Below are 18,393 nucleotides of genomic sequence, written 5' to 3' on the forward strand. Positions count from 1 at the left end.
GGCAGGGAGGCGGAACCCGCGGCTGCGTGGTCTCCCTCGCATGGAGCAGCGCCAGGTCGCAGGGTCGCGGAGGTCACCGTTTTGTGGGGTCAGCGCTGCCGCCGCCGCTGCCGACATTGTCCCTTGAACTGCGTGTGGTCAGTGCCAGGTCATGGCCCCGTCGATGCTCCACCGCGGCCTCCGAGTATGAATTGCTAGGGGAGTGGCGGTGCTGTCAGTCGTCTCCGCATCCAGTCACCGTCCAATCACCGCCGTCTCCAGGTCGCCCTCGCACGGATGCAGAACTAAGGAGGGGATAACGAGGACGCCCTCGCGCGAGTGGATAACCCCTGCTGGCAGTGGGTTAGCTGCAAAACTGGCGTTAAGTGGCTGGTTAGATTCCACCTTTGGTTTGCGGCTTTGCGCCGTGCGTTCTCGATCCAATGGCGCACGAGGATAGTTTTCAGTTTTCAGTGAGGATATATTTACCCTTACCCCCACACCTACACCTGCTTCGCATTGTTGCCCATCCATCGTGGACGTGCAGCTGCTGCCGCTGCGCTCTACACATGTATTGTTGTCCGCCAATGTGCCTCTGCTCCCCGCCGCAGTCGCCTCCCCGGGCGACCCCACAAGTCACAACCATTCGTATCCTCTGAAACATCATTCAGTTTATTCACAAATTTTACTTCATAAAATATTTTAAAATAAAATGGTGCCTCGTCTTATGCGAAAAATGAAATATCTGTAAATATAACTTCATAGACTATAGTGTTAATATAAAAATTACATGGCAATAAGTATTTGAAACACATAACTGCACAGGAAAAATCAGATCCTTCCATCTCGGAAGATGATCTTCGTGCCCTTCTTCCACCCCGGTTTGACATCGATAGTCAGGATCTCCTCCAGTGGGATGGTCTTCTACAAATAGTTGCCATGAGGAATTAGCGTTTAGTGTTTATTTTAGCAGCTAAAATCTGTTTGTTGTTCTATTAAAGACATGCACCCAAAACTGAAAGTAATCCAAAATGACCGAGTAGACTAAAAATTGAAGCTGGCTTAAATATTAGTAAGAACCGACCAGGCTGAAGTATTTGATTGAACCAGCAGAGATGTTGCACTGCTAATAATCTATCTTTAGAATAGATCATGAACAATGGTGGTTGTCACTGCATGTACTTAAAGAAATCAAACATACCCAAGTAGCCAACTACACATTTCTCAGGTTTAATCTTGGGAACACATTTACCTCATACTAACATTAAATAATTCAGAATGATTGAGGAAGCTAAAATCCAAATGCAGGTTAAAATTCCTGAAAACTGTCAAAATCAATAATACAACTGAATTGTCAGATGGAACAAAAAAGTAAATTGCATTTATCAAGTTTAACCTAAACCAACTAACACAGTCTCAATATTCAAGAATGTAGTTGCTCCTGATTCTTAACAAATAACCACATGTGTACCACTCTTGAATTTCCGGTAAATATAAGAGGGGGTAGGGAAAAAAGATTGCTTATAAAGATTCAGCCGGTAAGAATTGAGCGGTGAAAGGTTCCCAGTTATTATCCCATATTTGACCATGAGCATCAATACATCAGCAACGGATATGAAATTGCAACCACAAGCATCGGTCAATATCGATCTTGGTATATGTATGTGTGTACCTAAGCGTGGTCCTTGCGGTGGGTTCCTAACTTCATATGAAGCTGACCTTTCAGTGATTCTGTCCTCGGCAGTCAGGCTGAAACCGTTTTCACCGGCGGCTTGCAGATTTCATATGTGTGTGTGCTCCTGAAAGAAAAATCCATCCAGCTGTCTGCGTGTCTGCTTCTAGTGTATGCGCGTATCCCGACGAAGAATCAATCCACCGGGTTGGTTTTCTTGATCGGCCGCTCGTCCTGGGCGTCGAGGAGAAGCGAGCGCCAGATCTTGAACCTATTAAGGGTGAGGGGCTAGCATAGATGTAGTCCGAGCCATCGGCGCCTCCGTCGCCGCCTGACTGCTTTCTTCCGGCGGGCAAACCCTAGTACCCCGATCCAACCCCGCGTGTCAGGCAGCCGCCGGAGCATGCTCACCGGCGAGCACGTACTGAGCCGCCGCCAGGCCTCTCATTCCCCAGCCTCCTCCGCCCCTGAAGATGCGCCGCCGCAGGCAGAACCAATGAAATTGGGCCATGCTGCTGCATGCAAGCCTTTAATCATGCGAATTAGTTTTTTTCCTCACGCAGCGGAACGTTTCGTCCCCTTGCTCGATGGCAGAGTATCGTGCGCTTCTGTTAATTGCTAAACGTACACAGATGAGAGTTAATTTTTATATTAACGGTTAGATCTAATTAGATGGATCTGATCGTGAGGTGGTATTTTATCCTGGTTGTTTTGTGTACGTGTTTCCATGTGCGTTTAGGGAAGAATATGTTTGTTTGTTTAATAGTACTACCTCCGTCTAGGTGAATAAGTCATTTGCGTAGTTCTAGGTCATCAATTTGAGGAATTAAATATGTGTTATATGTCATGAAAAGTATATCACTAGATTTCTACACGGATGTAGTTTCTAAATATATATTTTTTGTCACATATAATACATATTTAAATAGTTAAATCATCAACCTAAAACTACGCGAATGATTTATTCACCGAGACGAAGGTAGTAGTAGAGATAAAAAAATCACCTCGTATGCTCCTCCCACGCGTCACCTCGTTTGCTCCATCGCGGTTGATCGGTCAACCATTGACTTTTGAAAAAAATAAAAAAATACATAAATTAAAAATGTTCACGAATTCTGAAAGAAAAGTTCACAAACTTCAAAAATGATTCATCGATTTATAAAAAGTGCATCAAATTTGACAAAAAATTCACCGATTTTGAAAAATGATCGTTGGTTTTGAAAAAAGTTCATAAACTTCAAAAAAAGTTCATGGTTTTTTTAAATCATCAAATTTGAAAAACAAATGCACAGGTTTTGAAAAAAGTTCATCGACTTAAAAATAGTTCATCAAATTTGGAAAAAACAATCATCGAATTTGAAAAAAGTTCACCGATTTGGGAATATGTTCATCCAATTAGAAAAACGTTCATCAATTTTGAAAAAAAATCATCAAATTTAAAAACGTTCATAAAATCTGATGAAGTTTTTGCATCAAATTACAAAAACAAAAAACAAAAAGAAGAAAGAAAACCAAAAAAGGAAAACTAAAAGAAAAGGAAAGAATAAAAGAGATAAGAAGCTGTACGTTATCACAAAAGGAGCGGCTGGGGTGGTTCGCGCGTTTGCGTGCCCTGTTAACGGGCGCTCTGAGCGCCATTTAGGATTTGCGCATTTTCTTTTTACAGGTTAATACTTGATGCCAGGTACCCCCTTAAAAAAACTTGATGCCAGGTGTAGCCCATTGGCAGTGTCACATTAAGCTAGGCTAGGTAGGTTGGGCCTGTTTTATTTTTTTGGATGTAAAAGGAGGGGATTGTGTTGTGCTATGCCTAGAGTAGTAGAGTAGACAGTTGTTCCATTGTTGTACACGGAGTGTCTGCTCTCTAGTTTGAATGCTCCCTTATGAACAGTAAGATTAAAAAAATGGTTTTTGTGTGGTAAATTTTGACAAATGTTTTGTATGCTTGATAGATTTCATCACGAAATGACATTCGTGGTAGTCGTGGCAAAAACATATTTCATGCTCAAATTTTTTTTTGAAAACATTTTGGTGTTGATTTTTTTGCCATCACTTCCACGAAAGTTATTTCATGCTGAAATTTGTCAAGCATACAAAACATCTATCAAAGTTTACAAAAAAAAATTTGTGGTAGATCTTTTTGCTATTATTTTATGTTTTCCTGTTCATCAATGAGCATTTGAGCTCGGGATCAGGAAAGGAGTTTTGGTTTCATTTTTTTTGCGAGGGTAAAAAGAGTTTTATTCCTTAGATAGATGCAGAATTACAATCAGCTGGCAAAAGCTCAGCAATATAAGGTGGGCAATTTTGTAGCCAACAAGCCATGCTACACTCTACTCGTTCGCGAGGCGATTTGCTACTCTGTTTTGATCTCTAGAAATTTCCATAGGAAAAACTCTCTACCAACTAAGAGGTGCTTAATCTCCGTGACTAAATGGCCATAAGCCGATCGATCAAGAATACCTGAGAACAATGAAGAAAGTGTCGTCAAAGAGTCAGATTGGATTACCACACGAAGGTTTGATCACTCCAAAGCTAGCGCTAGACCCTCCCTAATTGCATGTAGTTCCACTTCGAGGGCATCGTTGCAGAAGAAGAGGTGTCGATAAGCAACAAAGATCAAGCTTCCATCACCGACCTCTGTTTTCTGATGAAATGTACCCAATTGCACTGAGTAAAATAAGAGAGTTTTACAGCACCAGGCAGCGGCAAGTTTTACAGCATCATGGGGGCAACAGAAAGGTGGAGCCCGTCAGACCACGCAAGAATTTGTTCATCCAACGGCCAACACACTCCCATCTAAAATAAATTAACTGAACATATATTGGGTGCCATCTTCTCAGATCAACATTCGCTAATTAATCAAACTGCTCTTTTCTAAACAACCGCAATCTCGTCGCACGTAGCTCTCAATAATCCGCAAGCAAATCATAATCAAAAACTTTGGGAGTCTAGCCGGCTGACTGCAATATGCGCCTGCAGTGTGCCCTGGACTGAAGCTGATCCTCTGCCTCGTTTTAGGCGTCATGCGTCTGCATCCAGTTTCAGATCATCTTCTCCTAGTACTCCCTCCGTAAAGAAATATAACAGCGTTTAGATCACTAAAATAGCGTTCCAAACACTCTTATATTTGTTTACAGAGGGAGTAGAAAGGAAGCGACATACACGTTCAGCAAACTGAAAACTTTTGAGTAAGCACACTGAACAAATATACATACCCATGGACCGCTTGCTCTATAGCTTATCGAGATGATAAACCAGCATGCTACTGCTACCCCATGACCATGAGATACATCTTTATCTACATTTCAGACAGTGTAAAACCCACAAGCAGTACCGGGGGTGGGGGGCACTTGGTTAACTATGGCAATGACACAGAATATAAGAAGAACCTGCATCTGACTTCAAGAGGGGATATTTTCCCCGAAACGAACATTGGATTCAAAATCCCCCCAATATGAGCGCCACTTCTCCTACAAGATGAAAACAGCTTAGCTACTGCCATTTCTGGACCGTCAGTATCCTATTACCAAGAATTCAAACGAGAGTTAGATGTGAAAAGGTTACCGAAATAGTCAAAATCATCCCATAAATGGTGCTACGAAAATGGCAGGTCTAATTTATGTTACTCAACGAAAGAAGAAAAAGTAAGTTTTGCAAGGTTCCACCGTCTCATATTGCCAGAAGACGAGTTAGACATTCAACTACTAGTCTATAATTTGAGATACTACTGGCACTGGGTATAAGCCAACTCGGTAATCTTCTGAATCCTTGAAAGGAACCATTTTAAACTGTAGCCTAAATGAGGACCTGAAACAGGTTGAAACCAGTAGCCGGTAATTGCAGGTAATAGTTCAGTTCAGAAACCAGTACAGATCAACGGAGGGGAAATGTAGAATCAGAACCTATGATATATGTCCAGGCAATAATACCAAACATAATAATTATTAAGAAAAACAAGTCTAATGCGTCCGTCATAACCATTCAGAAATGGTAATCGTATCAAAAGTATTAGTTTGCTTGCACTATATGACATCATCACAACACAAGGGTGGATTAAAGTAGAACAAGCATTATGGCCATCTTCCTTCTGATGAAAATTTCAAACGAATAATTATAGCAAAGGGGAGAAGGCACACAATTGAACGGTAATATAACTACAACTATGACTACAACAACATAAAGCATGAAACAAAGTACCTCCTGTTTAGTTTCCCATTTTGCTGACACAGTATCTTCAACAAGGAGATAAGCAACTTGCAAGGACCACCTCTCGGAATACTGGTGGAAGATTCATACCATGTAATCATCTCATCGAGCCATTTGTTTACATTCTTTGATGCAGTACTTCCACCAACAAGAGGACCAGGAAGTAAATAAGTGCACTACCATCAGTAGTCCTTGAAGCAAATAAAGAGGGAAAAATAACTAGTGTTAACTGCAACGACAACCTGATAACTCCAAGAGTTCATGTTTACACTGTGTGTGTGGATACACTGGGTTTTACTTGTGTGGCATAAAATGGACCCAGTGGCTCTCGAACTACAGTCCTAACAGTCATCCAGATATATAATACATCTAACATTATAATTAATATTGTAAAGGAAACAACATGGCCTATCTTCTTGTGCTTGATAAAGCTTAAGTAATACTTATAAGGCTTTCGAAAGGTGATAAAAATTCTGAAGTAGCCGTAAAACTGCCAAGTATTTTCAGAACGCGAACAACATTATTCAATTTTGAGATCAGATGTCCCTAGAAAAAGTATAAGCCAATAGGCCATCCAAAAACATAGAGCGGGGGGAAAAAAAGCTGGTACAAACTACTACTAGTAAACAATGACATGCTTTCTTGTACAGTCAATATCTTATAAACAGAGCAACTGCAGGAAAACGAAGACTATCATCTTAGAAGAACTAAGAGGAAGGAACCAACAAACTAGTTCAAAACTGCATCCTCGGCAGTGATCTACACATTGTGGCCATCAACAATTCCACAATTGTTTCCGCCGTCCAAAGGGAAATTTTGAGACTTCAATTAATAATGACCAAAATGAGAACATTTTTCATGGAAAGGTAGTTAAGGATTGCACTGAAAACTGCAATGGTCGTTGAGAACATAACGATAGAGTATCCAGACATACTCTATCACTGATATTTGAAACCATTTGTAGAAATACCCTGATCTCACACACTCTTGCTTCTATTACGTGTGTCAATATGATATGAGGATGGACATGTTAACCGTAGTGCGATGCTTCCTTCTCTACTGGAATGGTGTGATGGACATACAAAGAAGTCACAATCAAATTATCAGTTTCATATGGAAATAGCGACACTAAATTGACATGTACCAGACATAATAGAGGAGACAACCAAGATCCAATTAGGCAAAGAACACCGAAACAGAAATTACTAGCTCACTGCACAGAGTGTAAACTCTGTTGCGCCATACACAGTTACCAATACTCATAGCCCGTTCTTGGTTTATGTAAATCTGAAACTGAAAGGCACTTCCCCTCTACAAGCATCGGCATAGTCTTCAGCAAGGTGGGGTGCAGCTTCCTTGTGAGGACATATGAACCTCTCCATGAATACCTTTTCGCTGATACAGAGCGTATTATAATAGTCCCGGTCATGATCTAGAAATCCATTTTCCTTGAGATACTTTACAACGTAGTGCCGGGGTTTGATCCGGCCCTCCAGGCTATAATTGAGCATGGCGGGCCGATGAGCAATGTATGCTGGTTCCAGCCCTGCCTTGGAGATGAGGAACTCTGAGATGCCCTGCAGCCTGTCACTAGAAAAACTCAGCATCCCTGGAGACTTGGACAAAGCAATGCGCACCTCAGCATCTGACCACCTGAGCATCTTCTTCAAGTGCTCCACTTTGGCGGCGATCTTCTCCTGGCTGAGGCGTGCAACAGCCCACAACGCGTGCCTGAACATCGCAGAGCCACAGGGCACACCAATACCTTCGGCGCGTGCCGCCACTGACCGGACGCACTCTAAGCTTGAGGCGAGCAGCCATGGTTGACCGATACACAACTTGGCAATGTCGCAATCACCTAGCCCGCACTCTTTAAGGAACGCAACATTGGGCTTGACCACTGTCTCGAGGTCGGCCGAAACAAGGCATAAGCCGCGCCTGAGAGCAGGGAGGAGGTTCTCAAAGGAGACGAAGAGGTGCAGGTGGTATTGTAGATAGGAGACGATGGATCTACATCGGAATTTGTCACGGGAGAGCGAGACGAGGCGCGCGATGTCAGAACGTGACAGGCCGAGGCCGGTGAGCCCAGCGACGACGGGGGCCAGGGTTTTCTCCACTCTGGCGCAGAGGAACAGCGGGTCCTTGGCGACGAGGGCGGCGACGTCGGCGCCGGAGAGGCCGAGGCCGGCGAGGAAGGCGAGCACGGCGTCGGGCTTGGAAGGGGACTTGAGGTGGGAGAGCTTGGCCGAGGCCTTGAGGGCCTGTGCTCGGGTGAGGCCGCAGGTGGAGACGAGGTACCCCTCCACATCGAAGCTAGGGTTCGGGAAGATGGCGGGCGCGGCGGCGGATATGAGGCGGCGGAGCTGGGAGGCGGGAGATGCGGAGGGAGGCGAGAGGAGCTGGGTGAGGAGGCAGCACCTGAGCCGGAGCATGGCGGCGCCGCGGAGAAGGAGATTGGCGGGGGCGGCGGCGGCGGCGAGGGAATGGGAAAAGCGCGATGGCCGGTGGTGGAGTGGTTCGCGTGGGTGTGGTCTGATCTCTGATCTGGTTCGTCCCAACCCAGACCAAAGTGGGCTCCCACCCGTCAGTCTCACATGCCACGTCATACACTATAAAAATATACAGATTCGAAATGTGAAAATACATTCATAATTTTAATTCGGGTTGACCGATTGAAAATAAAAAGTTCCCATCTCCACCGCGAGCCACTTGCGTGAGCGGCGTCGGAGGGGCAACCCTAGCCGCTCAAGACCCTCCTCCCGTGCTCACAGGGCGGCGCCGACGACGATACCGACGGCGGTGGCGGTGCCCGACCCGTCAAAGATGATGGGCGTGGGTTCAACGCGGCCCGATGGGCCTCCCTCGGGCAGAGGGAGTGGCGTCAAGTGGGCAGCGTGGGGAGTCCTCTAGTGTGGCGATGCACGACGGGGAGAGCACAGAGCAGTGGAGCATGATTGGGAGTTAGAAGAAGATAGGTGGTGCATGATGGTCCTCCAGAAGGCGCCGATGTGGGAAGCGGCGCGGTTGGGATGTGCGGAGGGGTAGCGGTGTTCGACCAGATGACATTGCGCGAGCGGCGGCCGGGCATTGGCTGTTGTGCGGTCCTTTGGTGAAGCGCGCGTCACTAGAGCGGCAGGCGGGATGCTGCGGTGCGGGAATTTGTTGGCAGCGATACTAACTGGAATTGGACCCATTCAATGTCGAGCAGGTCCTGTCCACCTGGAGTTGTGTGATCAGCTCATGCTTCCAATGCCGACGGCCTTGGTGTGCTGGTGATAGAGGCTCGGCTGGTGCTGCTAGATCTTGCCAATGTAGGAGGTGGAGATGGAGTGTGTTTCCTCGGCCGTACAGGGTGTCGATGTTCCGCGCCGCTATGGTAGATATATTTGTATGCTGAGTATTAGGAGTGGTGTTATGTAGGTATTTGTGGTCATACAAATTGTATATGGAGTAATATAGTTAATATTGGATATTGTGGTGGTAGATATATTAGTATACCGAGTACTAGAATTAGATTTTTTAACAAACTAATTAATAATTAAACCTATATAATTGTGTCTTCGTGATCCACAATGTCGTAAAATCAATATGATGAAATAAAAAGGGACAGTACATACATGCAGTTATTCCTAGCAAGTTGATTCTCAACAAATGAATAAATTTTGAACTAAAAAATTATAGTCCATTATAAATACATGTGGTGTATATGTTTTGAGTAAGATCCACATTTTTTGTCATGGTAGTTAGCCATGCTAATTAATTGTCACACTATGAAAGGATCGATACAGTCAACTATAGAGGGGGGTGAATAGGAGACTACAAATTTTAATCTTTCTTATAGATTTTAAGGCTTAGCGGATAAAAGAGTTCACTAGATATGCAACTAGATGAATGCAACCTATATGACAAGCAAGCTCCAAGAAGAAAAGCTAGGCAACAAACTACTTAGCAAGCCAACAAGCATACAACAACTAAGAAAGGTGCGGGAAAGGATTAACCACAAGTGAGACGAGGACACGAATTTTAACCCGAAGTTCACTCTTCCTTGGGGAAGAGCTAATCTCCGTTTGGAGCAGTGCCGGAGCCAAAGCTTGCGGAATGCCACCAAGGGCTCACCGTATTCTCCTTCGAGTCACCCCCAACGGATGAGCCTCGAACCACTCGGGGTTGGTCTTGAAGGCGACCACCACACCTTTACAAACTTCTCCGGAGCACACCACAAGCAAGGAAGCTTCCGGAGGAACCTCTAACCGCCTAGGAGCCCAAGCTCCAAGAGTAACAAGTCAATGAGGAAGAAATGTTGCGGGGAACGCGATTTGGTTTGGTCAAGTTGTAGATCGGGTCTTGCTCTCCCAATCGCCAAAATTTCAACAAGTTTGGGTAGAGGGATTGAGAGTATTGAGCAAAATGGGGTGTAGCAATGGTGGAGCTCAACAAGACATTAGGGTTCGGGTTGGAGGAGGAAGAAATGCCTTTTTATAGTGTTCATGTGAGGGCGGGGATTTCTGCCCGTTGGACCCCGTGCGCACGGGCTAAGTCAGCCCCGTGCGCACGGGGTATCCAGAGACAATCGCACCACCCCGTGCGCACGAGGGTCTCCAGAGAGTTACACAGTACCCCGTGCGCACGGGGTATCCAGAGAGTTACCCAGTACCTCGTGCGCACGGGGGTCAAAAGACCCCGTGCGCACGGGGTATCCAGAGAGTTACCCAGTACCTCGTGCGCACGGGGTCAAAAGACCCCGTGCACACGGGGTACCCAGTAACTTACTGTTGCAACTTTCTGAGTACCACAGCACACACACTAGGTTCATATGAGGTGATTGGAGTGGGAAGGGTAAGAGAGTAAGGCTCGGCAAAGGCATTCCCACACAACATTTATCCACACAGACCCCTCTTAATAGTGCGGTCTTTTCTATGACTCGAAGCAAACCAAAACTAAACCTTCGAAGCGTCGAAAGACCACGCCTTTGTCCTTTTTGAAATGGGGGGTCGCACATCTCCATCGCGGGCACTTAGAACCAATAACCTGAGATAAATTTTAGCAACCGATATTAGTTCAACTAACCACATTGTCATCACACCAAAATATAGCTTAAGTGCCATTAGCACTTTCAGTCTCCCCCTTTTTGGTGCATTGATGACAACGTGGTTAGAGCATGGCAAAGAGGATAAATAGATAGAAAGCCATCGAAGAAATAATGATCTTGATAGCTCCCCCTATATGTGTGCCCGAAAACAAGAATGCATCTAGTACACCCATAGGAGGTTCGATCAAGATCATTATTGATAAGTCATGAGATTTATCAAAATAAACCTATAACTGTGCCTAGATCTCATGACACAGTGTGGTGAGCAAATAATGTGAGACCCAATAAGCATAAGAGGATAATAGCAAGGTTCAATAATAAAGCTAGAGTCTCACAATAACACTAGAGGCTCACAACCACACAGACGAAAAGGAAATAAGAGTATCTCAAGCCAACTAAAACCAACCAACAGCGAGAAACACGAGGCTTGAGATCTCAACACACCCATGAACACACCAACCACACACACCACTTCTCCCCCTTTGTCATCAAGACAACAAAAAGGAGAAAAATGGCGACACGAGACCCACTAGACACAAGAGGAGGAGCACTCGAGGCATCATCATCATCATCATCATCATCAAAACGCCACCTGGACATTGGGAAAGACCGAGCAGTGGCCTCACTGTCGACGTCCTCAGAACCTGGACCGACCTCCTCACCAGCTGCAGCCCTTGCTGCCTTCTGCTCATGCCGAACAAGCTTATCCTTGTTGATTTCCTTGATCTGACGACGCTGCATCGACTGACACATCTTGAACATGTTGCTCAAGGTCTTGAACAGCGACTTCTTCTCTCCCTTGGCAAAGATGGCCTCAGAGCCAACAGACTTGGCCTTACCACGAGGGATCCGTGCAGTAGAGGACATGCCTGGAGTGTAAGTAGCACGATCCTCAGGCCTAGGGTTGCGCCCCTTCTTGATGGGCACATAGGGAGCAGGAGCAACTGGGGTCTAGTTGGAGTTGCGCTTGGGAACAACAGTCTTGAAGCTAGCAATGTACTTTGTTGGACAGATAGTCTCAATCAACGTTTGTATGAAAGGAGCATAGATCAAAGACTTGTTCTCTTGTACACACCGACGCAGCTCGTAGTACATGAAATCCAGAACATCCACTTTCTTCTTCTGATGAAGATACACAAAGACATCAAGCATGGAGCTCCGAATGTTATCGGAATCCCCGGCCTTTGGAGTGAGGGTATACCGCAGGATATGGCGCATGGTGTCATAGAGGGGCAAGAGGTCTTTGATTGACCCAGTGACAAATGACTTCTCTTGTTTGTAAGCAAAAGTAATCTCATCCTTAGTGCGCTGCCCACTTTCCCGAACAATGCCAAACTCATCAGAAACAGTCTCTTCATCCATGAATGGGTAGGGAATGATCTCGGAGAACTTTGCCATAGGAGCTGAGCACTGATACGTTCCGGACATCCATGTGAGGGTGCGAGCAGAATCATTGGAGAAGTACAGAGTGGCAAAGAACTGCATCACTAGATCTTCATTGTAGGGGTGGTTGAAGTGACAAACGGAATCAGACCCAGTCGTCCAAGAGCGGAGTACACACCGGGATACAAATGATCATTGTCGCGGAAACTCTCAGTGTTGACTTGCTTGTGAGGAGCAAACTTCTTTCACTTGCTCATAAGAAGCTCATGATAGATTCTTTGCTGAAACCCATTCTTGAAACGGGGATCCATTCCCATACTCGTGGCCTTAACATACAGATGGTTATGTCTCTCAGCCCAGATCTCTAGCTTGGTCCACTTGACAAGAGGCATATTCCGGAGGTCACGCCTCCCCGGAGTGGCTTCCTCCGGACTAGACTCCTCTTCCTCTTCTTCATCTTCCTCATCACGATCATCTTCTTCATCTTCCTCACCACGATCCTCTTCTTCTTCCATCTCATCATCTTGTGAGTCATATTCTTCCTCAGATTCATCAGAAGCCTCAACAATGGGCCGCTTTGAGGCTGCATGGCGAGCACGGCCCTGACCTGTCCCAGACCCCTGACCCATGCCTTCAGACGGCTGACGATGAGCAATGGTGAAGTCCTTTGATCCTCCTTTTCCACGCTTGCGACGAAGCTCGGACCTCTTGTCAGCGGAGTCTGAGACACACACAAAAACCCAACAACACAAAGCACGAGGCACAAATGAGTACGAGTGCAAGATAAATGGCAAGGAGATAGACAAAATTCTAGGCAATAGTTTCTGGATAGCCCGTGCGCACGGGGGTTTAGACCCCGTGGGCACGGGGGTCCCGTGCGCACGCTACAGGACCGTGGGCACGGGGGCCCGTGCACACGGGGGTCAAACATGAAGGAAATATGCCCTAGAGGCAATAATAAAGTTATTATTTATTTCCTTATATCATGATAAATGTTTATTATTCATGCTAGAATTGTATTAACCAGAAACATAATACATGTGTGAATACATAGACAAACAGAGTGTCACTAGAATGCCTCTACTTGACTAGCTCGTTAATCAAAGATGGTTATGTTTCCTAACCATGAACAAAGAGTTGTTATTTGATTAACGAGGTGACATCATTAGTTGAATGATCTGATTGACATGACCCATTCCATTAGCTTAGCACCCGATCGTTTAGTATGTTGCTATTGCTTTCTTCATGACTTATACATGTTCCTATAACTATGAGATTATGCAACTCCTGTTTACCGGAGGAACACTTTGGGTACTACCAAACGTCACAACGTAACTGGGTGATTATAAAGGAGTACTACAGGTGTCTCCAATGGTAGATGTTGGGTTGGCGTATTTCGAGATTAGGGTTTGTCACTCCGAGTGTCGAAGAGGTATCTCTGGGCCCTCTCGGTAATACACATCACATAAGCCTTGCAAGCATTATAACTAAGATGTTAGTTGTGAGATGATGTATTACGGAACGAGTAAAGAGACTTGCCAGTAACAAGATTGAACTAGGTATTGGATACCGACGATCGAATCTCGGGCAAGTAACATACCGATGACAAAGGGAGCAACATATGTTGTTATGCGGTCTGACCGATAAAGATCTTCGTAGAATATGTAGGAGCCAATATGGGCATCCAGGTCCCACTATTGGTTATTGACCGGAGACGTGTCTCGGTCATGTCTACATTGTTCTCGAACCGTAGGGTCCGCACGCTTAACGTTACGATGACAGTTATTATGAGTTTATGCATTTTGATGTACCAAAGGTTGTTCGGAGTCCCGGATGTGATCACGGACATGACGAGGAGTCTCGAAATGGTCAAGACGTAAATATTGATATATTGGAAGCCTATGTTTGGACATCGGAAGTGTTCCGGGTGAAATCGGGATTTTACCGGATTACCGGGAGGGTTACCGGAACCCCCCGGGAGCCAAATGGGCCAACATGGGCCTTAGTGGAAAGGTGAGAGGGCAGCCCACATAGGGCTGCGCCTCCCCCCCTCTCCCTAGTCCTATTAGGACTAGGAGAGGGGCCGGCCACCTCTCTCTTTCTCTTCCCCTTTGGGGAATCCTATTAGGAATAGGATTGGGGGGGGGGGGAGTCCTACTCCCGGTAGGAGTAGGACTCCTCCTGCGCCTCCTAGCTTGGCCGGCCAGCCTCCCCCCCTTCATCCTTTATATACGGGGGCAGGGGGCACCTCTAGACACACAAGTTGATCCTTGAGATCGTTCCTTAGCTGTGTGCGGTGCCCCCTGCCACCAAATTCCACCTCGATCATACTGTTGTAGTGCTTAGGCGAAGCCCTGCGTCAGTAGTACATCAAGATCGTCACCACGCCGTCGTGCTGACGGAACTCTTCCTCGACGCTATGCTGGATCGGAGCCCGAGGATCGTCATCGAGCTGAACGTGTGCTAAGAACTCGGAGGTGCCGGAGTAACGGTGCTTGGATCGGTCGGATCGGGAAGACGTACGACTACTTCATCTACGTTGTGTGATCGCTTCCGCAGTCGGTCTGCGTTGGTACGTAGACAACACTCTCCCCTCTCGTTGCTATGCATCACCATGATCTTGCGTGTGCGTAGGAAATTTTTTGAAATTACTACGTTCCCCAACAGTGGCATCCGAGCCTAGGTTTTATGGTTTGATGTTATTTGCATGAGTAGAACACAAGTGAGTTGTGGGCGATACAAGTCATACTGCCTACCAGCATGTCATACTTTGGTTCGGCGGTATTGTTGGATGAGACGACCCGGACCAACCTTACGCGTACGCTTACGCGAGACCGGTTCCCTCGACGTGCTTTGCACATAGATGGCTTGCGGGCGACTGTCTCTCCAACTTTAGTTGAACCAAGTGTGGCTACGCCCGGTCCTTGAGAAGGTTAAAACGGAGTCTATTTGACGAACTATCGTTGTGGTTTTGATGCGTAGGTGAGATGAGTTCTTACTTAAGCCCGTAGCAGCCACGTAAAACTTGCAACAACAAAGTAGAGGACGTCTAACTTGTTTTTGCAGGGCATGTTGTGATGTGATATGGTCAAGGCATGATGCTGATTTTATTGTATGAGATGATCATGTTTTGTAACCAAGTTATCGGCAACTGGCAGGAGCCATATGGTTGTCGCTTTATTGTATGCAGTGCAATCGCGATGTAATGCTTTACTTTATTACTAAGCGGTAGTGATAGTCGTGGAAGCATAAGATTGGAGAGACGACAACGATGCTACGATGGAGATCAAGGTGTCGCGCCGGTGACGATGGTGATCATGACGGTGCTTCGGAGATGGAGATCACAAGCACAAGATGATGATGGCCATATCATATCACTTATATTGATTGCATGTGATGTTTATCCTTTTATGCATCTTATCTTGCTTTGATTGACGGTAGCATTATAAGATGATCTCTCACTAAATTATCAAGAAGTGTTCTCCCTGAGTATGCACCGTTGCCAAAGTTCGTCGTGCCCAGACACCACGTGATGATCGGGTGTGATAAGCTCTACGTCCATCTACAACGGGTGCAAGCCAGTTTTGCACACGCAGAATACTCAGGTTAAACTTGACGAGCCTAGCATATGCAGATATGGCCTCGGAACACAGAGACCGAAAGGTCGAGCGTGAATCATATAGTAGATATGATCAACATGACGATGTTCACCATTGAAAACTACTCCATCTCACGTGATGATCGGTTATGGTTTAGTTGATTTGGATCACGTGATCACTTAGAGGATTAGAGGGATGTCTATCTAAGTGGGAGTTCCTAAGTAATATGATTAACTAAACTTAAACTTATCATGAACTTAGTACCTGATAGTATCTTGCTTGTTTATGTTGATTGTAGATAGATGGCTCGTGCTGTTGTTCCGTTGAATTTTAATGCGTTCCTTGAGAAAGCAAAGTTGAAAGATGATGGTAGCAATTACACGGACTGGGTCCGTAACCTGAGGATTATCCTCATTGCTGCACAGAAGAATTACGTCCTGGAAGCACCGCTGGGTGCCAGGCCTGCTGCTAGAGCAACGCCAGATGTTATGAACGTCTGGCAGAGCAAAGCTGATGACTACTCGATAGTTCAGTGTGCCATGCTTTACGGCTTAGGATCGGGACTTCAACGACGTTTTGAACGTCATGGAGCATATGAGATGTTCCAGGAGTTGAAGTTAATATTTCAAGCAAATGCCCGAATTGAGAGATATGAAGTCTCCAATAAGTTCTATAGCTGCAAGATGGAGGAGAACAGTTCTGTCAGTGAGCATATACTCAAAATGTCTGGGTATAATAATCACTTGATTCAGATGGGAGTTAATCTTCCAGATGATTGAGTCATTGACAGAATTCTCCAATCACTGCCACCAAGCTACAAGAGCTTCGTGATGAACTATAATATGCAAGGGATGAACAAGACTATTCCCGAGCTCTTCGCAATGTTGAAAGCTGCGGAGGTAGAAATCAAGAAGGAGCATCAAGTGTTGATGGTCAACAAGACCACTAGTTTCAAGAAAAAGGGCAAAGGGAAGAAGAAGGGGAACTTCAAGAAGAACAGCAAGCAAGTTACTGCTCAGGAGAAGAAACCCAAGTCTGGACCTAAGCCTGAAACTGAGTGCTTCTACTGCAAGCAGACTGGTCACTGGAAGCGGAACTGCCCCAAGTATTTGGCGGATAAGAAGGATGGCAAGGTGAACAAAGGTATATGTGATATACATGTTATTGATGTGTACCTTACTAGAGCTCGCAGTAGCACCTGGGTATTTGATACTGGTTCTGTTGCTAATATTTGCAACTCGAAACAGGGACTACGGAATAAGCGGACGCTAGAAAAGGACGAGGTGACGATGCGCGTGGGAAACGGTTCCAAAGTCGATGTGATCGCGGTCGGCACGCTACCTCTACATCTACCTTCGGGATTAATATTAGACCTAAATAATTGTTATTTGGTGCCAGCGTTAAGCATGAACATTATATCTGGATCTTGTTTAATGCGAGACGGTTATTCATTTAAATCAGAGAATAATGGTTGTTCTATTTATATGAGTAATATCTTTTATGGTCATGCACCTTTGAAGAGTGGTCTATTCTTGTTGAATCTCGATAGTAGTGATACACATATTCATAATGTAGAAGCCAAAAGATGCAGAGTTGATAATGATAGTGCAACTTATTTGTGGCACTGCCGTTTAGGTCATATCGGTGTAAAGCGCATGAAGAAACTCCATACTGATGGGCTTTTGGAACCACTTGATTATGAATCACTTGGTACTTGCGAACCGTGCCTCATAGGCAAGATGACTAAAACACCGTTCTCTGGTACTATGGAGAGAGCAACAGATTTATTGGAAATCATACATACCGATGTATGTGGTCCGATGAACATTGAGGCTCGTGGCGGATATCGTTATTTTCTCACCTTCACAGATGATTTAAGCAGATATGGGTATATCTACTTAATGAAACATAAGTCTGAAACATTTGAAAAGTTCAAGGAATTTCAGAGTGAAGTTGAAAATCATCGTAACAAGAAAATAAAGTTTCTACGATCTGATCGTGGAGGAGAATATTTGAGTTACGAGTTTGGTGTACATTTGAAAAATTGTGGAATAGTTTCGCAACTCACGCCACCCGGAACACCACAGCGTAATGGTGTGTCCGAACGTCATAATCGTACTTTACTAAATATGGTGCGATCTATGATGTCTCTTACTGATTTACCGCTATCGTTTTGGGGTTATGCTTTAAAGACGGCCGCATTCACGTTAAATAGGGCACCATCAAAATCCGTTGAGACGACGCCTTATGAACTATGGTTTGGCAAGAAACCAAAGTTGTCGTTTCTTAAAGTTTGGGGCTGCGATGCTTATGTGAAAAAGCTTCAACCTGATAAGCTCAAACCCGAAGCGGAGAAATGTGTCTTCATAGGATACCCAAAGGAGACTGTTGGGTATACCTTCTATCACAGATCCGAAGGCAAGACATTTGTTGCTAAGAATGGATCATTTCTAGAGAAGGAG

General features: G+C 45.3%; 1 protein-coding gene across 1 annotated transcript; it reads right to left on the minus strand.

Moving 5' to 3' along the window:
* Window positions 1-4,797: 4,797 nt before the first annotated feature.
* Window positions 4,798-8,395, minus strand: LOC123131879 (uncharacterized). Its single transcript, XM_044551582.1, has one exon. It carries the CDS (start codon window positions 8,290-8,292, stop codon window positions 7,138-7,140), a length of 1,155 nt encoding a protein of 384 aa, XP_044407517.1. The 5' UTR covers window positions 8,293-8,395; the 3' UTR covers window positions 4,798-7,137.
* Window positions 8,396-18,393: the final 9,998 nt, after the last annotated feature.

This window comes from Triticum aestivum, chromosome 6A (assembly GCF_018294505.1).
Source record: "Triticum aestivum cultivar Chinese Spring chromosome 6A, IWGSC CS RefSeq v2.1, whole genome shotgun sequence".
In the NCBI taxonomy this organism is placed as follows: Eukaryota; Viridiplantae; Streptophyta; class Magnoliopsida; order Poales; family Poaceae; genus Triticum; species Triticum aestivum.

Bases quoted from the DNA above. Each gene is read 5' to 3' on its own strand.
- LOC123131879 (XM_044551582.1), bottom strand. From the start codon at position 8,292: ATGCTCCGGCTCAGGTGCTGCCTCCTCACCCAGCTCCTCTCGCCTCCC.